Source organism: Adelges cooleyi, unplaced genomic scaffold (assembly GCF_023614345.1).
Source record: "Adelges cooleyi isolate 19-005CV unplaced genomic scaffold, UGA_ACOO_1.1 ACOO_flye_CR_arks_rails_tigmint_CR_PRNA_396, whole genome shotgun sequence".
Classification (NCBI taxonomy): domain Eukaryota; kingdom Metazoa; phylum Arthropoda; class Insecta; order Hemiptera; family Adelgidae; genus Adelges; species Adelges cooleyi.
Window position 1 is genome coordinate 44,853 of NW_026096074.1, and position 23,070 is coordinate 67,922.

The window sequence follows — 23,070 nt, forward strand, 5'->3', positions numbered from 1 at the left end:
TGGACCACATATTGGTGAACGGCGAAGTTGACTGGCAGCGGTATGAGAAAGACCTCAGAAGCTCAACACCGTACCTATTCCAGAACCCGGTAAAGTTAGATACATCATGGTATGGGGACGAACAAATAAACAACTACTTCAGGCTTATTCAAAAGAAACACCACAAACATGTAGCCACCTTCAACACCTTCTTCTTTGAGGTTTTCTCCACTAAAGGATACCAAAGTGTAAGAAGGTGGACGAAGAAGACCGACATATTCACCAAGGAAATGATACTTATTCCTATACACCAAGTGAATCACTGGAAGTTGATCCAACTACAACCAAAAATCAAAACGATCACCTTGTTGGACAGTTACAATATGCATGATGAGGCCTGTGTTATCTTTAATGAATAGATACATCGAAAATGAGTTTTTGGACAAAAAAGGCATCCCCATACCAGAACCATGGACGACACTACTAGGAGTCAGTCCGAAGCAACACAACGGGTACGATTGCGGTGTTTTCGTCTGCGAAAATGCGAGGCGACTTGCTGAGGGCCTTCCTCTGAACTTCAAGGAAGCAATGTGCCAATCCATAAGACGGCGGATATCGGATGAACTCAAAGCGGAAATCCTGACCCGAACTCCTCAAACCAAAAGAACCAAGTGCAGAAGACCGAAATTCAAGAAACAAAAATAAATAAACCACTTAGAGTAAGAATTTTTTTTTGGAAATACATAATAGATATCATACCTTACATTCATTTTTCTCATATGTATTTTCTTTAAATAATAATAACAATAAATAACATGTATTTTTTTTATTTTTTTATTTCTCTCTCCCCTCCTTTAATAATTGTAAAAAATAATTTCATAACCCCATAAAAATGTATCCCATGAGGACGTGGCATCAAAAAGTTTTTCAGCCGAGTCTGCAACCACGAAAGAGCATTTTCATGTCCCGTTGAAGTACCGAATAAATATAATTAGTTGTGGAATTATAATTAAAAAAAAAAAAATTACATGGAGCTTCCAGTTACAGCATAAGCCAAGGAGATTAAAAAATTATGTACAATCATGTTTCTGGCTAAAATTGTAGTGTTTATTATCTGGCCAAAAGTAACTTAACATAGTTTAATATATAGAGAATTAAACTGTTTTGAATTTATTATTTAGTTCTAATTTGAACGTTGAACGTACATCATACCTCTTATCTCCTATATCTTACCCCTATCCCCTATATCCCATATCCCTATATCCCCTATATCCCACCCCTATCACCTGTCCTCAACCCCTTATCTCCTACCCCTATTTCCACCTCCAACCCATCTTCGTGTGGTAACACTCTTTTGGTAACGCTTTTTTTCGGTTATTTGCCATAGCTAATTCCACCCCGTTCCCATACCCACCTTTTTTCGTTACGATCTTTTGGCAACGCTCTTTTGGTAACGCTTTTTTCGGTTATGTGTCAGAGCTAAGACATGAAAATGTCAAAAAGACATCGTCGGATGTTCTATGATGACCACGTCATCAATATAGGTTACATGTTTTTTAAATAAATGCGGGCAGTGCTTCCGGCGACTTGAGACTGATGACCAAACGATTAAATTAACAATAACGCTGAATTGCAAATTGTAAAACTATATAAAAGTCAATCAGATTCAAGAATAATTCGTCAGTCGACTTTACCAGAGCTATATGTCATCAGTCAAGAGTAATCGGTTGTCGCTGTCCGTCTACAAGGTTTAAGTTCGAGAGTTCGTTCATTTACACCTAGTAGTCTATTCTCTTTCCTTGTGCGCTTGTCTTGCGATTCGTTCGCACAGTGCACATTCCTTTCTTAAAGTACAAATAATGTAACATATTATTAATAAGACTGTTGTCTTTATAGAGAAACACAATTACGCCTTATTTATTCCAAAGAAAAAGTGAAATATCATTATATATATTTAACCATAAGTTTGTTTAACAGTTTTTTCTAGATTAATATTATGAATTTTTTTTTCCGGATTTTATAAAAATTTACAAATTTGTATTAAATTTATATTTATATACTACATATATAAATATATATATACATATTTAATATTATAAATTTGTATTTATTTGTAATAAATATTACGTATTATTAAAATATTTATTTTTTACATATATATATATATATATATATATATATATTCTCTGGTTAAGGGAGGTCTATAGATTAACATGTCACTAGGAAATATATGATTGTTCTATATTTTTTACACCTAAGGGCACTGGTGGATATCACGTATCAAATATCAATAAATTTTAATTTCGATAAAAAAAAAATATGTAACCATTTTGATTTAAAAATAGGTAAGCTTAAATAACAACCTGTCCCATGAGTTCCCCTTTAAAAAATAATTGGGATACGCTAGAATATCCATAAAATTAGTTGAGATAATGAGCCCCCCCCCCTTCCCCAAAAAACAAGCATTGGAGGGCGTATGTATTTTATAAGAGAGGAGGCATCGAAGCATCCACTCCCTGCATATTATTTCTATCTACTAAGTACAATATTACATTATATGGTTTGGCTTTATTTTTTTAAACCGACCCACTCCGTATATAATTAAGTCGCTTGGATTGGCGGCGAACCGGGATTTCCGAAATGTCCTGGTTCGATATTTTTAAATTTGCAACGAATTCACTGTGTAATATATTAATATTGTATATTTTAATAATATATATTCAACATAAAACAACGATAATAAAGAACAAAAAAGAATGAAATATTATTATGTAGTTAAGACTTAAGAGCTAAAATGTCTACATTATTGTACCAATTGAAATTATTGTTGGCTGTGCCAACATTCTCTACTAATATTGTAAATTACTTCCATTCATTTTTTGATAAAATTCTGAAAATGATGTATACAATTCTTTGAGTTCTTTAAGATCTTCTTTCCTTAACATAAATAAAAATAGATATGAGTGGTGCAACCAAAATGTTCAACCAATAAATACTGATGAAACGAAAATTTCAATATTTACTTTTTTTCTTCGTAATGTTGTTTACTTGTTTGTAGCTGTTTTTGTAGGTCAAGTGTTTTGGCCTCATAAGTAGACACGTACATTTTTTTATCTTCTTCATATAGGTTTAATTGATGGTCTTTCGCCAACAGGTGGGATTTTAAAACGTTTACTTCTTCGGTTAGCGAACTAACCTGTTGCTTTGTAATTGAATTTTCTGACAAACTCGACAACTGCATTTCGTTGGATTTCTTTAACGCATCTTTGGCCAGTATTAAACTGTTTTCAAGACTACGTAAAGTTTGTTCGGACACTGCAGTTTGTTGTTTTGATTCGGCAAGCTTTAATTCACAGGCCATTTTCTCATTGTTTAATGTTTCCAATTCTTTGCTTAGAGAAACGAGCATTTTTGTCTGTTACATAAAAGTTAACAACATTATTATCAATGATAGTTAAGTATTTAGCTGAATTATGAACAAATCATTTTAAGAAAATCAATAACAGTTTTTTTAATACGAGAATAGTTGTGCTAATTTTAATGATGGCAACCTAATACGCTTTTATAACGATACTACGGAAGTTTTTTTTCAAAAATAAAAATATGTAATTTATTGTTATTTTGTTAATTTTAGCATACTTATTGAATAAAAGCAGTTTTTGTGTAACATAAAACGATGTACGGTAAATATTTTATCCTAATGTATGCCCGCAGAACTTGAAAGAATCAGAAACGGTTAGCGCTTAAACTATTTGTTTGTGTAAAGCGCAGGGTTTACTTGCCATCGTAATAAAGTGCTAATGTAAATATAAAATGTTATGTAGTTGAACTTAACGCAAATCATTACATACGTGGTATTGGAAGCATTTAAAAAACCTTCTGCAACCCAAGAAAAAAACATTATCTATGAAAGGTACACATTTTACAACACTAAAGAAAAACTCGAACAAAATATTTAAAAATGTATAACAAGAGATAAAAATACTTGTCAGCGTGCAAATTTTGGGAAGCAGGTAATATTTTTCGGAACAGATTAACTAGGGTTAACTGATATTGCCTTGAGAGAACACCTGCTAACAGAAAGGGACCTGAAGTCCGTGGGTTTTTGTATTTTTAATATTTAAATAATAACGGTCCTAAGTGGGTAATAGAAAATTTACAGCCGGTATTATCTAGGTTTGGAGCACCTGATATACTAGTTGGAGACAACACATACCCTTTAATAGTTATGAATTTATCGAGTTTACCGTGAAATGGACTTGAAGTAGTGACAACAAGCCCCAACTATCTAGTGAATTAGCAGATAAATATATAAGATTGTGTAAAAAATACCTCAAAAGTGTGATCATGATGGGCCTACGCCATATATGTCCTAGTTGAATTATAGAAATACCTCAGTCGAAAGTATTAGGTATAAGGTTATCACAAATATAAATTTTAATGTCCAGAAGGTTAAAAGATAAGTTCCCAATATACACTAATGACCTTTTACCAAGTGCTATAGATGTGACAAAAAAAAAATTGGTAGTTAGAGTCATTGTTATCGATTGGCGGTTAAAATTAAACATATGATAATAACGCATTGTACATAAAAAGTACACGAGGAATTTATAAAACAGTTACGATAAGATTTTAACACGGTTTTTATAAATTTTCCTTAAAAAAACCAACGAAAAGTGTGATAACATGCTGAGTTTTTAGTTCACATTTTCTCCATGCAATAGCGTTCTAAAAAAGATTTTATACATTTTTTCCTGTTTTTAGACTTGATAACATTATATATAAAACCGTTGCCGGCTGTTTGTTACCATGACTTGTCTTTTGGGAGATATTTGAATAAAGGTACACTATAGTGTACGTCAAGTCATCGTGGGTTGCGCGCTGTTTGAACACCTGTTGTATTGTTATTAACCGGTGCGGCGTTTATTTGGCGCGAATGTTATATTTCACCGATTTTTTTATAAACAGTACTATAATTAGTATATAATTAAATTAATATATATTTTAATTTTTATAATATATTTAATATGTTTCGCGACGAAGACATTTTAGACTTGTTAGGCGATGAAAAAATCTCAGAAATTGAAAGTTGCCTGTAGTGAAAACGAAGACATTGAATTCCCTATTGACGAATTTCCATGTTTTCTTACGTAATTGATTGCGGAACTGTAACAAAACTGGACTACATATGTCATAAAACCAAACAAAGTAGTCACAGCTTTAGGCGAAATTAATGTTTACAAAAGAACAAATTGCGGATAGAGGTAAATTTCATACTCTTTTAGGATGCGTGTGCGCTAATAGATCGTGGATTTCACTTTTAATAATACTTAAAGAGTACGTTAAAGTTATAATTAAAAACATGATTGTCTAACAAATGCCTCAAACCATCTCAATTAACAAACAAATAAGTAGATCTTCCTGTGCTTAACAATAAACAACCATCAACTCCTACAAATATTACCGACATACTAATGATTCCAGTTAACACACCTAAAGTTTCAACACAACACAAATGTGATTCCAGTGCGAAATATCTCTAAATGAACCTGTGCCATCATGCTCAAAAATAATACATTCAACTAAAACTACTAAAAACAATGTCAAAAGAAGATATGAAATCTAATAAAACTACTAACAACAACGTAAAAGAAAATGGGAAGGTTAATTAAACTATTAATAGCAAAGCAAAAGAAGATGACGATTGGAAATGTGGAGTTTGCAAAAGTCGGTACAAAAATGATGAGACTAAAAAAATGAAACGCAATGTTCCTGTTTACAATAATATTATGTCAATTTCCAAAATGCGGAAGACAAGGATGATATTTTCATGTGATTTGAAGGGAAAAAAATAGTTGTGACCTGTGACCACACCCGCCCTAAAATGCTCCGTTACCACAATGCCCCCGACTCAACTGCACTGTTTATTTTTATGCATGGCATTTGCATTAATATTTTTTAGGGTATTATTATGCTTAGTTTGATAAAGCCGAGTCAGAATCAATAAACTGTTATGTTGAGTTAAAGTTAAAATTACCAACTAAAATATTCATTGCCAAACAAATTCTTAAATCAAACCATTTTTGAAGACACCAAAAACCCAATTTAGCTCTTGTAATTAATATTCCTATACTAAATAACCTGATCTCCTGAAATTTTCAATTCATTTTGTTGTTCCATTATGTATTTTGAATGCAGTTCTTTGTTCATTTGTTCTAGCTCTCTAAGATGAGTTAAATTAGTTAGATTTATATTTCTAGTTGCTGATAATTTATCTAAAACCAACATTTATAGTTTTTATGTATTATAATACAACTAATGACTTATTTAATACAATCACAATTTACCATCAAATTTATTCACTTCGTTTTTCATAGTTATCTTTATTGCGTTAATTTCTGTTTTGATCGAATTTAATTCGTCGACAAACTTAGGCAAGGCCTCCAATATGTCATGTCTCAATTTAGATTCTTTTAACAATTTCTTTTTAATCTTTTTTATGATATAGTTTATTTTTTCCATATCCTAAGAATTGTTATTATATTTATATTTACCGAGTTTAATGTGCAATAACTATAAAATGGCATAACAACTTTCAGACCTCAAATGTGTTTATCCGTTCGAGGTCAGTGTCCGATAATTCAGTGCTGTTTTTTTTAATAATTAAGTTTAAATTTTGCTTATCGTCTGACAATTTGAATTTCATCTTTTGTACCTCATTTTCCTTTTCATAGATAATTTCTTTTTCTTTTACGTTTTTCTTTTTTAAATCTTCTATCTCGTTTAGTTGATCCTGACGTTCCTTTTGCAGTACATTTAGTTTTGTCTCTAAATCACTAATGTTCAAGTTAAGATTGTCGTTGAACATTTTAAAAGCGATAATAATTAACATATTACTCGATACGAATTTGATATTGTTTCAGCTGTAATTGATGATTTTTATCCACTGACGCAACATGTTCTATTAAACATAGATTTCTCATTTCAATACTCTTCTTGTTTAACCCGATAGACTTATTTTGGTTTAGCTGATTTACTACAATACAATAATAATATTATGAATATAAATTTTTAGAAAATTAACGATACAATAATATTGTGTTTGTTATAGAATATTTTAAAATTTAACTACAAATTTACATTTTAAATATAAAAAAAAGCCCCAAAAAAAAAAACATCATACAAAAATAACGAGATACTTGGTTCTTGTATTAACGCAAAAGTCCATATTGATATTTTAACGGTCTTATTTAGTTATTTTTGTGCAACAGCATATCTTAAGATTTACTTATTTCAGAGAAGCTTTAGTGTAAAAGTACATCAATACAAAATTTAAGATTCAGAATATGAAGTTATTCAAAATGAACTTAACCCTTAACTTCGTAATGTATCCTAGGAGATACACACACTTAAATTATTTTTAAATAATATAGTCATTGAAGTTTATTATATATATTTTAACGTTTTGAATAGTGCCACACTGTTTGATTTCTATTATATTTGTATTTCCCGCGTAAATGTTATCAATTTTTTTCTGTTCAGTAATGAAAATCGAGTATTACCCTGTTATCAAAAATACAAAAAACCGTATATTTGAAATCCTCAAAAAACCGTTATTTTGTATAAAAGTGCACGAAACAAGGGTGAAAATAATTAAAATTAGTATTTATCTAATGATTACATAATATTATTAAATCAAAATATCGTATAAATAGTTTTAAATGTCATTTGAATCTTATGTACCCTATAAGATACATTGCCGTGACGCCTATTAGGTTATACATGTATCTTAGGAGACACATTGCCACAATGCCTCCATGACATATATGTATCTTAGTAGATTCATTAATATAAATTCTATATTATAAGTCTCAATCAATATTATACAGACATTTTATATTATTTTATTATAAAATATTGTATAAATACGTATTTACAAGAATATAATACCCATATGGGTGGCGTTGACTTAGCAGACATGTTTATAGCGCTTTACCGCACAAATATGAAGACGCATAAATGGTATATGGCATTATTTTTACAGATGTTAGATCTGTCAGTAAATAATGCCTGGTTATTATATAGAAGGGATTGTAAAAATGAGAAAAACACATTACACGACTTAAAGAATTCAGAAAAGATATTGCCGTTGCGCTGGCTTGCAAAAATAAGCCAAGAGTTGGTCGTCCTTCTACATCAATAGCTAAAGAAAAACAATTAAAACAAATTCAAGCACCAGTCATTCCGAGGGCTCCACAAGAAGTTATACAAGATAAAATAGACCATTGCCCAGCATTTACCACAAAGGGCAGATGTAGATATTGCAAATCAGGCCAAACATCAGTCATCTGCTTAGTGTAAAAGCCGTCTTTGTTTTGTGGAAGGGAGAAATTGCTTTCAAAACTTTCATTACACTAGATAATTTTATAATTTTAATGTAAAAGTACCTACATAATATGTTAAATCTTGTTTCGTTTCAATTTAAGTTAATTAATTATTAAACTATGTCTTTATTAAATAAAATAATAACGTTAAAGGAAGATCCTATGAACTTATTTTTTATTGTAAAATAGTACATTTAAATTTGTTAAAGTTGTTGTTTTGTTTTTAATGTAATTAAATATAGTATTATAAATTACTTTTTTGGTATTTTTTTGTGGCACTAGACACAACTTAAATTATTTACAAGTTCTTGGTAATGTATCTCACTAGATACAACTCTTATAATATGAGTTTATGGTAATGTATTCCACTAGATACATATTACATATTATGAGATCACGGCAATGTATCCCACAGGATACATCTTATAATTAAAAAAGTTTGTCCTAAATTTTTTTTTTTTTTATTCAGAGACCTCAAAATATAAAGAAAAACCAAACTTTATAATTTTCACACTAATAATGTAGACTTGCCAAGTGAAGGGTTAAATTACAATCGGTAATTTTCTTTAAAAAATTTCCGTGACAAAATTTTGATTGAAAGTCTGCATGCTTAATTTTGTACAGACATTTTTAATGCCAAAAATATGGGGTTAAATGTTTTCCTCGAAAAGGTGAAAATGTTTATGTTTTAAACGTAAATTTCATAATTAGTGTTGCACCCTTTTTACTTACATTATTTATTATTTAAATTTACATTAGGGGTTATTTATATATTATCATTTTTGATTAAAGTCATTAAAATGACTTCTCTCAAAAACAGAGTGTATTAAACATAAATGTTATATTAATTAAATATCGTATAAATAAAATAAATTCCGGCGCTAAGTTTACCAATCTTGTGAGAGGTTTCCGCAGTGACAGCATTTCCTTGAATGTTTAAAGATATTAGGGTTTGGTTTTTTTCCAACGATTTTAATAAACATAAAGCACCCTCTTCGCATATACAATTCCAACTTAAATCTAAAATCAATATACATAATAAGTATATGTTGTTCCAATGAACTAAATTGACATTTTTTTAATTAACAAAAGTAATTTATGTTCACCAATATGTCTCAAAGATTTGTTAATAGAAAGTATATTAGCCAAGTGCAAAACACAACAATAGTCTAAATTATTCGAAGCCAAGTTCAATGTTATCAAAACTGTATTGCACATTAAACTGTTGCATAATTCAGAAAACGCATCTTCGGAATCGCCAATGTTGTTCCATTCCAATTGCAATCTTAAATGTTAACTATTAATTAGTAATTTTAGTAGGGATGAATCGTAAAAAAAGTATTGTTTTTACCGCAATCATTTGACCGTTTGTGTTAGAATCAATATAATAAATTAGCTAGCAGAGTTTCAAAACGGACTTCGTTTTAGAAAAGTACCAATTACATTTTGTTTAGAAGGGATGGAGAACAAATAATGCTATTTAAAATCTTACATAAAACAAACATCATATTTTCTTTTATTCTTATAAATAATATTACTAGCTATTAGCAATATATATATATATATATATATAATTATGAGAATCATTAACTCTATTGTATTTATCGTTTCAACAAGACTATTTAAAAAGGAATTCATGTAGTAGCACCTTATCCCAATATTGATCGCAATAACTAGGTATTTTTAATTTTTAAATCGTTTGTGTGTTTTTTTATAATAAAACCTTATTAATAAACATTTTATAATTATATTATGTAACATTTATTCCTACAGATTTAATAAAATCATAGTAAAACAAATTCAAATTTATTTTAGACATTCAAAATAAAATAATACAAACATTTTATGATAAAATTGTAATTTTTAGACGCAAACTTAAAGCACAACGATAGTGCCGCGACAGTCCAAAGGAGATTCGTCTTATTATTTTTACACTTTTATGAAGCCTGTCATTGTAGTTATATCCCGCAACCGCGTTACATGTAAAATAAACATACTCAGTTAGTGTAGTGTTGCTTATCATCATTTTAGAAATGCATCTAGTTATTTTTCGTCCAATTTGATTTCCTTTTAAATTCAAACGCGTCGTATTTTCCAAACAATTAATTATATTAATAAGAACTTCTAATCCATCTGAAGGTAGCAAACATTCAGATAAATCTAAAGCAGTAACTACAGCAGGTGCCTGTTTCAGCGTTTGAGCTATTAACAGACACGAGGTTTCACTAACTGTAGCAGACCTTAAATTGAATTCGCCGTATATACTGGAAAACAAAATAAATAAACATATGATTAAAGAAAAGTCGTACAAACAAATTCGGATAAATAATAACTATTACTGTCAGTAAATAACCCACATAAATTGTACTTCTTAAATACCTATTTTTACATGCAAACCATAAACTACACCGGGTGTTACTTATGTTGCTCTAAAATTACCTTGCGTTAGACATACATGACAAAATAAACTCATTAACTGGTTTATCGTTTTTAGAACAAACTTTCATATAAATACGTCCTAAATCATAGTCCATAATGATTTATTTAATTTTAATATAATACAAAAGTGTACTTCTAAAAATATTGTATAGAAAAAAATGATTTAATTTTCGTATGAATGACATAAAAAAATTAAAAAAAGTGAAAAACTAGTGTATTAATCGTTATTGTGATAAACATACAAAAAAATATAAAACCATAACCGTTGCTAAGCGCAAACATGCAGTAAATGCTTTAACCAAAGAATCAAATGGCTTAGTGCAAACAAATAGCAAAATACCTTCGGTCACAAGTATTGATTTATTCATGATAAAAACACTATTACGTGTGAAAGTTTTCAAAAGTATATCTGTATTTGTAATCGTTTTTACAAGGAATGAGTTTACAGCGTATCAAACTAAAAAAAAATATATAAGATTTCATTTGGAAAATTTAAGTATGGCATTTTGTTTTAATGAAATGTGGTACATGACGTTCAAAACAAGTATATAATATTATAGGAAATTCGAATAGATATTGTAGTTACAGGTGCACGTGAATAGTGCGCAGGTTTGTAGTTTCTTAACAAATGCGTTGACAACATTGGTTTTATCAAGCATAAACAACAGACAAACAATAATATGATTGTGGCCTGGTAATATGCAAGTTACTCGAAGTTGGGTCAAAGACACGCATTTAAATGAAGATCAAAGACACGCATTTTAGAGTTCTGATTCTTTTGAATTTCTGCAGAGCCGTCAAATCGATATCTAATCTAAAACGTTTAGTGGTATGGTTGCACAGCTCTCTGATATAGTCGAAAGTCTGATTGCAATTGCGACAGACCCATTTGTCGGTGTACTCGTAGTCGTACTTAAAGCCACGGAGACAAAATCAGCAAGCCAAAGCTGTCGGTGGTCACGCCGGACAGAAACATTTTCTTCAATATACCGGATTTCAAGATGCTAGCCAGACGGTTGTCCACATGCCAATCGCAAATTGAAGTGAATAGCAACACCTGGCGAATAATTGGTTTCTTTTATTATTTATGCGAATCATTTGTGGTATGACAAAATATTCCTAATCAATTCAGAACTCATAACTCTTGAGTGTTCCTCTTTCAGCAAAAGTTACTTTTGAAACTTCTACCAATTTAAAAAAATATCGATCTATGATCAATGATTACAAATCATAACAAAAGCTTAAAAACCATGGTTTAACACTGAACGTGTATGAAGTTTGCCATAAACGAGCCAGCAATATTTCGATAACATAAAGTGTCATGGCGATGGTGTATATTGTGCTGCCAATACCGTTTTATTCTTAAGGGTAACACACATACTCCCATACGTCTATGGTAATTTATTGCTGTACAAAATGAAATAACTTATTATTTTATACCATTACTGAGGAAGAGGGAGGGATTTATAGACCTAATAAAATGCAAACTAGAAAACCCTCTTAACCCTGCGTTGCTACCTTGGGTCTAACAGACCGAAATGTAAATACGGTTTTAAAATTTTCTTATGTTGGCTTCACTGTAAAATGTTATCGTTCTCAGTGCCTTCGTTGTTTAGGATATAGATAAGGATTTTATCATTTACCGGTAATCATGTGTAGTTGTTTGTTGATAAACCATACTTGAAAATAATTTTCGGTCCACTAGACCCACAGTAGTAACCGCGTTAGTGTTCCGGTCTAAACTAAATGGTGACGTTTGGCGAATTCCCTTCCGTGAGTGTCCACCTTGTCGTGGTAAAAGGACTTGTGTATCCTGACGACCCGGAGGGCTGCTGGCAACGGGTCACCCAACGTCAGTAGACCAAAGCAGAGGGATCAGACCAAGAGGCACTCTGGGTAGGCGAGCCCGTTAGTCTGGTAAGACGATCGCCTAAGGGAGGATACCCTGAAAAAAATTATTCTATTTAGCTGGTATTTATAAAGCAGGAAGGACAAATTTGGATTAATTTTGCCAAAGAGACGGTACAGGATTAGATATATTTTGGAATACAATGTCATTAAATAGGTTTAGATATCTTGTTCAGTGTATCTGATTTGATGATAAAAGAACCAGAAATGACAGGCAAAAGTTTGATAAACTGGTACCAATTCGCAGTATATTTGATTCATTAAATTTAAACTGTAAAACTCATTATTCGTTAGGTGAATATGTCACTATAGATGAAATGTTAATTGCATTTGGAGGGCGTTGTAGTTTTCAATTTATGTGATTTAAGGACAGCACATATTTCTAATTTAGAAATTTATGCAGGTAAACAGCCTGATGGACCATATAAACTCAGCAACAAACCTGAAGATGTTGTTAAACGTTTATGTGTACCTATTTACAATTCTAATAGAAATATTACCATTGATAATTGGTTTGGTAGTTACAAATTGGCAACCTCAATGTTGAAGATTATAAATTAACTGTTTTAGGGAACATAGAGAAAAAACAAAAGAGAACTTCCTATAAATGTATCCAATTTCAAAGGGAGATCAATATATTCAAGCTTATTTGGTTCCCAAGAGAAGTGTACAATTGTGAGCTATGTTCCTAAAAAAAAAAAAATGTGTAATATGACTTGGCACTGTAACGAGCCTGCTCGCCTAGGGGCTAATTCTAGACCGAACGGTCGCCGATGCGATCGAATAAGTGGATCTCGGCTTGAGAACGGGAAGCTACCCCGTTTCTACACTTTAGTAAAACCCAAAGTCCCCTTTATAAATTTGTGTCCATATCGTCTACTCGACTAGCACATGGAGACTCCAAAAAACCCATGGAATAGCTTTCTGCGGAGTGTTTTAGTTTAATGTTTTCTTCTGGTTTTCGGGGTTTCAAAATAACTTTTAAAAATTACATGGACTCAAAATATGACCAGGTGCCTGTATACACCGGTTTATTGTCGTCGTCAACTCCCGAACGAGGCTTTGAAATTTGTTTTCATTCTTTTGCGTATGTGTCCCTTAAATTTTTCCATTTTTCTTGGTTGCGTCAGCTGAAATAAGAAAAATGCTGATACAGTTGGTGAATGATATATCCAGGGGTCGTATGAACTTTTAATAATAAAATAATTAACCATTTTTCGTGTTTTTGCGAAATTTCAACAAAATTTAACCTAACATTTCATTGACATAATTACTTTATATTTTATTTTAATAATTTATTTCCGATACTTAGCCACAGGTATAGTTTTCGGCAACTGGCTTTCTCTTTCAGAATTTAATAAAAGGCTATTTCCCCAATCGTTCCAGAAGTGTGCAAAGTTATATGGACACATTATTAACAAAGCACATGCCCGAGCCTACAGGAGATGACTTACTAAAAATAGCGCAAAGTTTTTGGGATAGATTTCTTAACTGCTTAGGAAAGTATTGACAGGAAACACGTTCGTATAAAAAAGCCCAGTAAACCTGGTTTCATTTATTATTGCTAAAAATTTTTTTTTTTTCGTCGGATTATTAGCTGTAACCGATGCAAATTATAAGTTTGAAATGGTGTATGTGGAGTTTTATGGTAAAGAGACCTTTCCGGAAATAGCAAGACTAAAGGAGACGCAAAAGATAATTATAACAACCAGTCATCTCGGGCAAAAAACTGGTGGTAGAATGTTCTTTTGGTTCTATAAACTCTAAATTCAGAATTCTGCAGAAACCTATTGAAACCACCAGTGTAGAAAGCGCAGTACATATTGTGAAAGCTATAACTTTAATACATAAAATCATACGTGATCTTGAATCAATAAGTGAGACTGAAGTTGTATTATTCCGTGAACCATACCGAAATATACCAAGAACACTACGAGGCGATTTACAAATGACATTTAATGCTTCATCACGAGCAGCCGTGCAAGTGAGGGAAAAATTTAAATTGTATTTTGAACATCATGTACAAAGAATGTAAATTACAATTGTTTGAATACAATAATATGTTTTTTGTACTTACTTGTAGTACCAATTATTTTGCCAACTTCCTCCCATTCACGGTTCGATATCAAGCGGCTATGGTAGTTTTTACATCTTTTGTCCCACAATGCAGGACGTTTTTGAACAGCGTTGATCAACATTTCCGGCATTTTATTAGTGATCAGCGGCCGATAAAAAAATAAAAATAATAACGCGATAACGTTAAAAAAATTAACGTAATATTGTGTGTATCTAATCACAAATCAAGCCCCGGCCCCCGGACGAGTTGGGGGTAGTTCTTCCAAAAAATGATAACGCGTGATAAGAAATAAATGTTACATAACCTATAAAATGTGTAATACTACAGATAGTACCAACATCGATTTTACCAAAAACCTGCCAAGAGAAATTTCGTATTTTAATATCAAAAACATTGCCTTTAGTTAGGTTGATGACTAGATGTTAATGTACTCCTTATAAGACTTACAATTATATTCATTGAGCTAAAGTCATTAAAGGTTTAATATCAATGTTAACTTTTTTATTTTATTTGTACTCACGAAAACCTCGAACAGATAAAACTTGATCAATTTGAAACACCTGTGATAAACGTCGAATCTTTCATCACCATACTGAATATCCATATTATCGGGCCAATTTTCTGGGGAAAGCACTTCTAAATTTTTTGTCGTTTTGAAAAGTGATACCAGTTGGCAATTAGGTAGAGTTGGGGTAGTTCTTCGAAAAAATGATAACGCGTGATAAAAAATAAATGTTACATAACCTATAAAATGTGTAATGCTACAGATAGTACCAACATCGTTTTACCAAAAACCCGCCAAGAGAAATTTCGTATTTTAATATCAAAAACATAGCCTTTAGTCAGGTTCTTATCTTTATTGCAAATTGTAGTTAGATAATTATCAATTCTCTAATTAATCGTATTCGCTATACACGTAAAATAATATAATGTAAAATTCATAAAAAATTACATTATATAAGTGTATAAACATAACTTATAAGTATATGTTATAATTTAATATTATTTGGTATAAAATAATAATAATTTTATTGAAATTTCCCACAAATTGTTTATATTACCAATAATAATTGTTGATATTTAAACATTATTTTTACTTTTTACCTAAATTAGTTGACGATTTCAAAATTTGGCTGTCAAGTATAAATTAGTTTTACCACATCTTACATATGTATTCTGTAGTTAAAGAATACAGGTAGGATTAAACAGAATTAAACAATTCTGTTGTAATAATAAAAATGATCAAACTAGGGTCATAATCGTATAAACGTCATACTTAATAAATATATAATGTAATTTAATGTAATCTTGCTTTTATGTTGGTGAGATTATCAAATCAGACTGATTGTCTTAATTTAATAGTTTTAACATTCTTAATATACAGGGTGATCCAACTAACGTAAGACACTCATTTTCTCTGAAAGTATGAATATTTTGCGAATTTTTTTTTTCCTAAAATTTTAGGTACATATTTAGCTACATTTTTCAATATTTAGAAAAATTTTATCTTCAACCCTTATACGTTAAATAAGTACGAACCTCGTTTTTTCAAATGGGATCATATGTTTTAAATTCCATAAATATAAAGACAAAAAATCTAAAAAAATGTTAGCGTTTGAATTTTTAATTTTCATCCATTTGTTCGCTGATTGTGACTTTGTAAAGATTTGAATTTTTGTCTATATTTCTTAATAATTTTATTCGATTCGACAAAGACAAGTAGTTTTATTACGACGGTCATCACATCAAATATAATAATAATTTGATGTTAACGCATTCCGTATCATAATCAGATATAATAAATAACCATACATTATTAGACGAAAGGTAGACTGTTACGGATAACGGACTTTACACTTTAACCTAATCTAGCTGGAGCTAGTCATTAGCTGGTTATCTCGGATAACAATCTAGTATCTAAACTATGCATCAGTTACCACGGAATAATCGAGTGACCAGTACCCATAATATATTTTATTATTTGTACAAAATCGCATTATATTTATTATTTGTACATAACCTCATCGCTAACAAATTTCGACTTCGAAGTTCACACGTTTTCCATTAGTGAAATGAGAAATTGCAAACTTAATTAAAAAATGTTAGTAAATTTACATTATACTTTATAGTAAATATGATAGCATGCTTATTGTAGTTATGTCATAACTCGTTATTTTATAATTTTTTAAATATATCAATTGATAATATTTGCTCTCGACTTTTTTTTGACGTTACATTCTTGGACACACCATTAATTTAATAGGTAAGTGTATTAAAGTTTAATAGATAATTTAATACAATACGAATTCAATTAGCTTTTTTATTTTAGGTTGAATGCTTTTTTCCGAAAATCTTTTATCATTTAAAAATCAATGTTATCATGACAGAAATATCTATGGCGTTGAGAATAGGCTATACCAATTACTATGGAAATGTCTTTTCAATTGGACCCAAAACTGAAGACCTTGCAATTTTATATCAAGGTGTAAATTATAAATATAAAGCATTAATTTAATAGGTAAGTTTATTAGAGTTTAATGGGTAATTTAATACAGTACGATTTCAATTAGCTTTTTTAATTTAGGTTGAATGCTTTTTTACTGAAAATATTTCATTTTTTAAAAACCAATGTTATCATGTAAAATTGGTTTTGAGTATGACATATCAATTGCTATGGAAATGTCTTTCCAATCGGATCCAAGACCTTACAATTATATATCAAGGTGTAAATTATAAGTATAAAACATTTATTTCTAATGTGACATTTTTTCATGTGAATGTATAATATCAACACTAAGCAATTTGAATGAAAAGTGTGTTGTGTTAACTTAAAATAATTATTTATGCATGTATTTGTGTATGTGGGTTGATAATACTCATAGACCCGTTTCATTTATTTTTAAAAATATCAGTAATTAATGTATGAATTTCATACTACTACATACAAGGAATCACTTCTTGATTATACCAATATTTATAATAATATGTAAGTATATTATTTTTATTTGATTAAACTTATCTAAGGTAGTTCAAATGTCTGCTTTCAGTTTAGTTATTTCTTACAATGATATAACCCATATATTGTGTGTCTGACATACATTACGGATTTTTTATCATAAAGTTTTAGCTATAACTGACACAGGTATTTGGCTATCAATGTTAAATTTTATATTCAAATTTATTAATGTACAATAATTCTCTCTTTAAAAAAGTAGTAATTCTATTAATATGTATTTAATGAATTCAGTAAATCAGGTAAATTATTTTTTTGAACTTGCCTAAGATAATTCTTATAGTTAATTTTATTTATTGAACTTTGATTTTGTTAGATTTGTTTAATTACCAACGATTGTTAAAAGAAAAAAATTTAAATCAGTATTATAGAAGTTGAACAATTTCAAATGTATAGATATTGTTTTTGTTTAATATTTTTGATTGAATATTTTCAAAATAGTAACATTTGTAATTTTTAAATTTATTGTTGTATTAATAATTAGTTTATGAATATTTTATAAGTTAAATACTTATATTATCAGACAAAAGATTATTATTGTTCTTTAAATGTTATACTATACTATATATTTGTCGTTGAAATTTATCAACACAATTGTTTGACTATGTGTTATCAATGTTCAAATTTTGTAAAGTACACAGTAAAAATAATTAAAAATTGTTTTTTAACTCTTTAAAGTAGGAAAATTGTCGCATACGCATTACAGCAAATATTCTTTTAACCATTATTTGCATCATTAAAGGTAAACAAATTTTATTTTTAACAACTATGCATTATAAGTTAGTATAATTGATTTTATAATTATTTGTATTTATACATAAATATAGTATACATGTATGTATGTGTATAAAATCAGACAAACTTGTCGCGTACAAATGTGTTTTATTACAGAATAATTGTTAAATTTAGATACTACAATTTAGCTAAGGCTATTTTTGATTTAATATTGCCACTTTTACATAATCTTAGTAAAACGTACCCGTTATAATAGTTTAATAATGTCAATACTTTTATTTGTATAGTACACAAGGAAATATCAAATAATGGTTTTCTTTTTAAACAACTAAAATCTATTAAGCTTTTAATTTTCTAGATATTAAATAGTGAAGAAAATAATAAAAATAAGAAAATACTGATTATACATAAAATCAAAATAAGCAGATTCAACTGTAAAAGAATTAACTTTTCAATTTGAAATTTTTGAAACAGACATATTTTATTATAAAGGCTTTAGAATCACTATTATTATAACATTATACACCTTATAAGTTATAATAATAATTAGTAAGTACTAATAAAAAGATTAGAAACATATAAACTATTTAATGTTATAGTTATTAATAAAATAAAAAGAACAAGTTCTGATAATTTAATGTTTGAGTGACACAAACCCTAACTTTATTTCTGAAGTTTGAGTATCACTGTGTGATTTTGTGTAATTGAGTCACAAACTATTGATCCATATTTTTATTAACGGATCTTAATAAGAAAAAACTTGACTTAAAAAAAAATGAAATATCAATGATGTTGAAAAATTTACCGTTACAGAAAAATCAAATCTTTTTTGCCAACAGGATGGGGAAAACGGAAAAAAAAGTAAAAGTACTTTGAATCACAGTTTGGAACTACCGGCTTAAATTAAGTTGATAATTAATACAATTTCAAACTTAACTGTGATTTTGTTGTAGGTTCCTAAAACACTGTTTACAAACATCTAGTCTTTAGACATCTTAATCATTTAAACACAGTCCACTTTATTGTATTATTTTTTATTAATAAAGTTGTTTATATAATAAAAAAAAGTTAGTTATAAATGTAAAATAAGCAACATTTTAAATATTTACTGTAGAATTAAAATAGTAAGCAAATTAAATCCAAAATTCCTTATTTAGTGTTAATTGTTTAAAACAATTATTTGAGCACAGAACATATATTGAATAAATTGAACATAACTAAACAAATAATAGTAACGCTTCGCGACGCTTGTCCAATCAATGTATGCACTTATGAGATTGTAAGCCAAATTTTAAAGCTATTGTTTACTACCTGTAAAAACTAAAAATTATAATTTTCAAATAGCATAATAATGATCTGTTGTACTGTGCTGTTACTTGTTGAATGTAGAACATAGATAGTAGAAAAATATGATAACTAATGATAATAATATTTTGTATTATCATCATAGCAGCAGTTATCAACCTACTTGTACCACGGTTTTTGATTGTTGTGGTTAAATAGCCATTCGTTAGCTGCTGTCAATATAGGTCTGTCAACCTACCTGTCATGACGGTGTGTTAGAAAAGTCGGTAATCTATAAATATGAAACGCTGGTCAAACAAAATATCACAAAACATTGTATTGTGTTTGGTTATCTGTGTACTCATCTATCGGACAATGCGATCATAAATAAGTATTTTATTGGCTCCCGGTCTTTGGAATACCAAAGAAATATAACAATATTTAAGAGAAAATGTAATATCTTTACAAAGTCATAGCTAACGACTAGATGGATAAAAATTAATAATTCAAACGATAACATATTTTAAAAATTTTTGCCTACAAATTTATGGAATTAAAAACATATGTTGCCATTTGAAAACGTGAACTTAGACCCTTTTTATCGTATAAGGGATGAAAATAAAAATTTTCTAAGCATTTAAAAATATAGTAAAACTTATACCTAAAAGAATAGGAAAAAATGTTTTTTCAAAATATTCATATTTTCCCAGAAAATGAGTGTCTTACGTTAGTTGGATCACCCTGTATATTTATACATTATAAAACAATAAATGAAGAACCCCAATTTGTAGCAAAATCATAAATTTAAAATAGCCTGGTGGGAACTATTAAATGACCTAATACAATTAAAAGTTTCCCTTAATTATTGGAAAATCATATCTCATAAATTTAAAAAAAAACTAATTTTATATTAAAACAAATTTTGAACTTTTTTACATTTAGAATGTTGTAATAATATTTTTTTTTTATTAAACAGTTTTATTAAGATATTATCTTCAATTAAACCATTTTTCCTTGTTAAAAAAAAAATTCCGTGTTTATTAAAATAACACATAATTTATATTAGGTATTTACAATATACTCGTCAATCACACAGACCAAGAAATTCAAATATTTTATTATAGTCGAGTTTAACAAGTAGGTTCATAATAAGCATTATATAACATTATATAAGCAAATTGGTCCGTCAATCGGCACTTTATAATATACCAATTGTCGCACAACAATAATTGTGTACAATTACAAAAGTAACAATATACTCGTTGCAGACTTGGTTCGTGGTCGACAACTTGAATTACCAAAAATCTAGTCGAGTGTACAAGCAGGTTACGCCGATTTATAATGTACTACCTATAAACAAATTGGACAGTGACAGTCAGTTAATCGGCGCTTTACAATAAACCATTAGCCGCACAATAGTAATTGTGTACAACGGCGATTTAAGTTATAAACCAAACGGCTCAAGTAGGTTATCAAGCCACATTAACGGAAGGCGCTACCGCCATCGACATAAAATATTCATAACAGCGACAATGCAATGTTGCTGCGATTAACAATAATCTAAACTACACATTCGATTAAATCCGAACAAACGGTAAACGGCCGAACCGGAAAAACCGATTCGGTAAGACGCAAACGACAATGCAAAAAAAAAAATGAATATGCAACGAAAATCAAACGCGGCTACTCCGACGGGCGACGGCCAGAGAAATGACTGTAAAGGCTCGACACGTCTTAATAGCAGCTCTAAAAAGAAAAGAGACGGTACTAGGTATTAGGTATAAAATCTGCCACGGAGTGGTGATAATCGATAAAGAACGACGCATCGCACAGTCTGGTTATGTGACCACACCGTTACCACAACACTCGAATTCTGTGACCACACGGTTAACCTCAACGGACGAATCGCGCGCGCATTTTGAACGGCTGACAAAAAAAAATATATAATGTCGATTTCAACTGTAATATAATATCGAGTTTAAGGATACGCCGTATACGATGTTAAACTTCGTTGACAGTAAATCGACAAAAATTGAATAATATGAATACATAATTATTGTTGTTTTTTTTATAGTCACGTTCAAAACATTTAACACAATTTTTTATTTTTTTTATTCGAGGATATACTTTATAAATATGCAATGCTACAATATAATACATGTATAGAATTAAAACATACTACTCCTTTTAGTTTAAGCTTTTGATGGAGTTCTAGTTGTGTATACAATATGATTCCAACATATATATCCATAGGCATCTTGTCCTAAGTATATATATATATACAATATACATAGTATTAATTACAAATAAATAGACTTTGTTATAACCTGGATCTTTAGGGTTATACATGAATAATAACAAGATGATTTATACTTTGATCATACAAACACATTTATTAATACTAAGTAAGTTAAAAAGGTTTTTACTTTGCATAACGTACAATACACACACATATCTTACTGAGAACAATGTATATATAAAAAAAAAAAATAAGATAAAATGATATCACACACATACATCTTCAGTGTGGACAACATAAACATATTTAACAATAACATATCGTAATATCATAACTTCCCCTTAGTAAAAAAAAAAATATTAACATAATAACAAAATATTTACAATGTAATAAAACTAGTACTAAAACAGCTAGTAACATAAAAAAATAATAATATGGTCTGCAACAATATGTGTACATGATACAGTTTGTAGTTATAACAATTAAGCATATCTAAGAGGCATTTTAATCGTTCTTTTGGGCCTAGAAATGTTGAGAGTATCTGTATTAATATAGGTACAATGGAAGCATGTGAGTTTGGTTTGGTCTCAGATTCCTCAATATTCTCTAAATGCAACGGTAAGATTTGGTCAAGTATGTTTATTTTAATATTTATAAAAAGAAGTGTATTTTTATTTAAAAATGTATTATTATTATAAAGTTGAATAATATTATATAAAAGTATATTGACATTAAGTTTTTTTTATTGACTTAGGTATTTATTGAGAATAATTCTTATTACTTTAGTACATAAAAATATTATAAATATATAATTAAATTAACAATGTAATAGGAACAATTTATACAGTTTTATTACATTATTATCAATTATAATAATGTAAATAATTTTACAGTTCAACAACCAGACATCTCCTAAGTTTTATTTTTTAGAGTTTGATAAGTCATTTTAAATAAATAATAAATAGTAACAATAGAAATAATAAATGTAATAGTTTAAGACACATAAAATAAA

The 23,070-nt window shown here is 29.3% G+C and overlaps 2 protein-coding genes across 2 annotated transcripts; both read right to left on the reverse strand.

Moving 5' to 3' along the window:
* Positions 1–2,998: 2,998 nt before the first annotated feature.
* LOC126841594 (rootletin-like) lies at positions 2,999–6,847 on the reverse strand. The gene is made up of 2 exons (XM_050578177.1): positions 6,695–6,847; positions 2,999–3,394 (listed from the first exon to the last, which is right to left on the reverse strand). Exons 1-2 carry the CDS (start codon positions 6,845–6,847, stop codon positions 2,999–3,001), a joined length of 549 nt encoding a protein of 182 aa, XP_050434134.1.
* A 6,851-nt stretch (positions 6,848–13,698) lies between these two features.
* Positions 13,699–14,917, reverse strand: LOC126841595 (transcription factor Adf-1-like). The gene is given in 2 exon segments (XM_050578178.1): positions 13,699–13,826; positions 14,788–14,917. Coding segments are annotated over 2 exon segments (258 nt in total).
* Between the last annotated feature and the right edge of the window lie 8,153 nt (positions 14,918–23,070).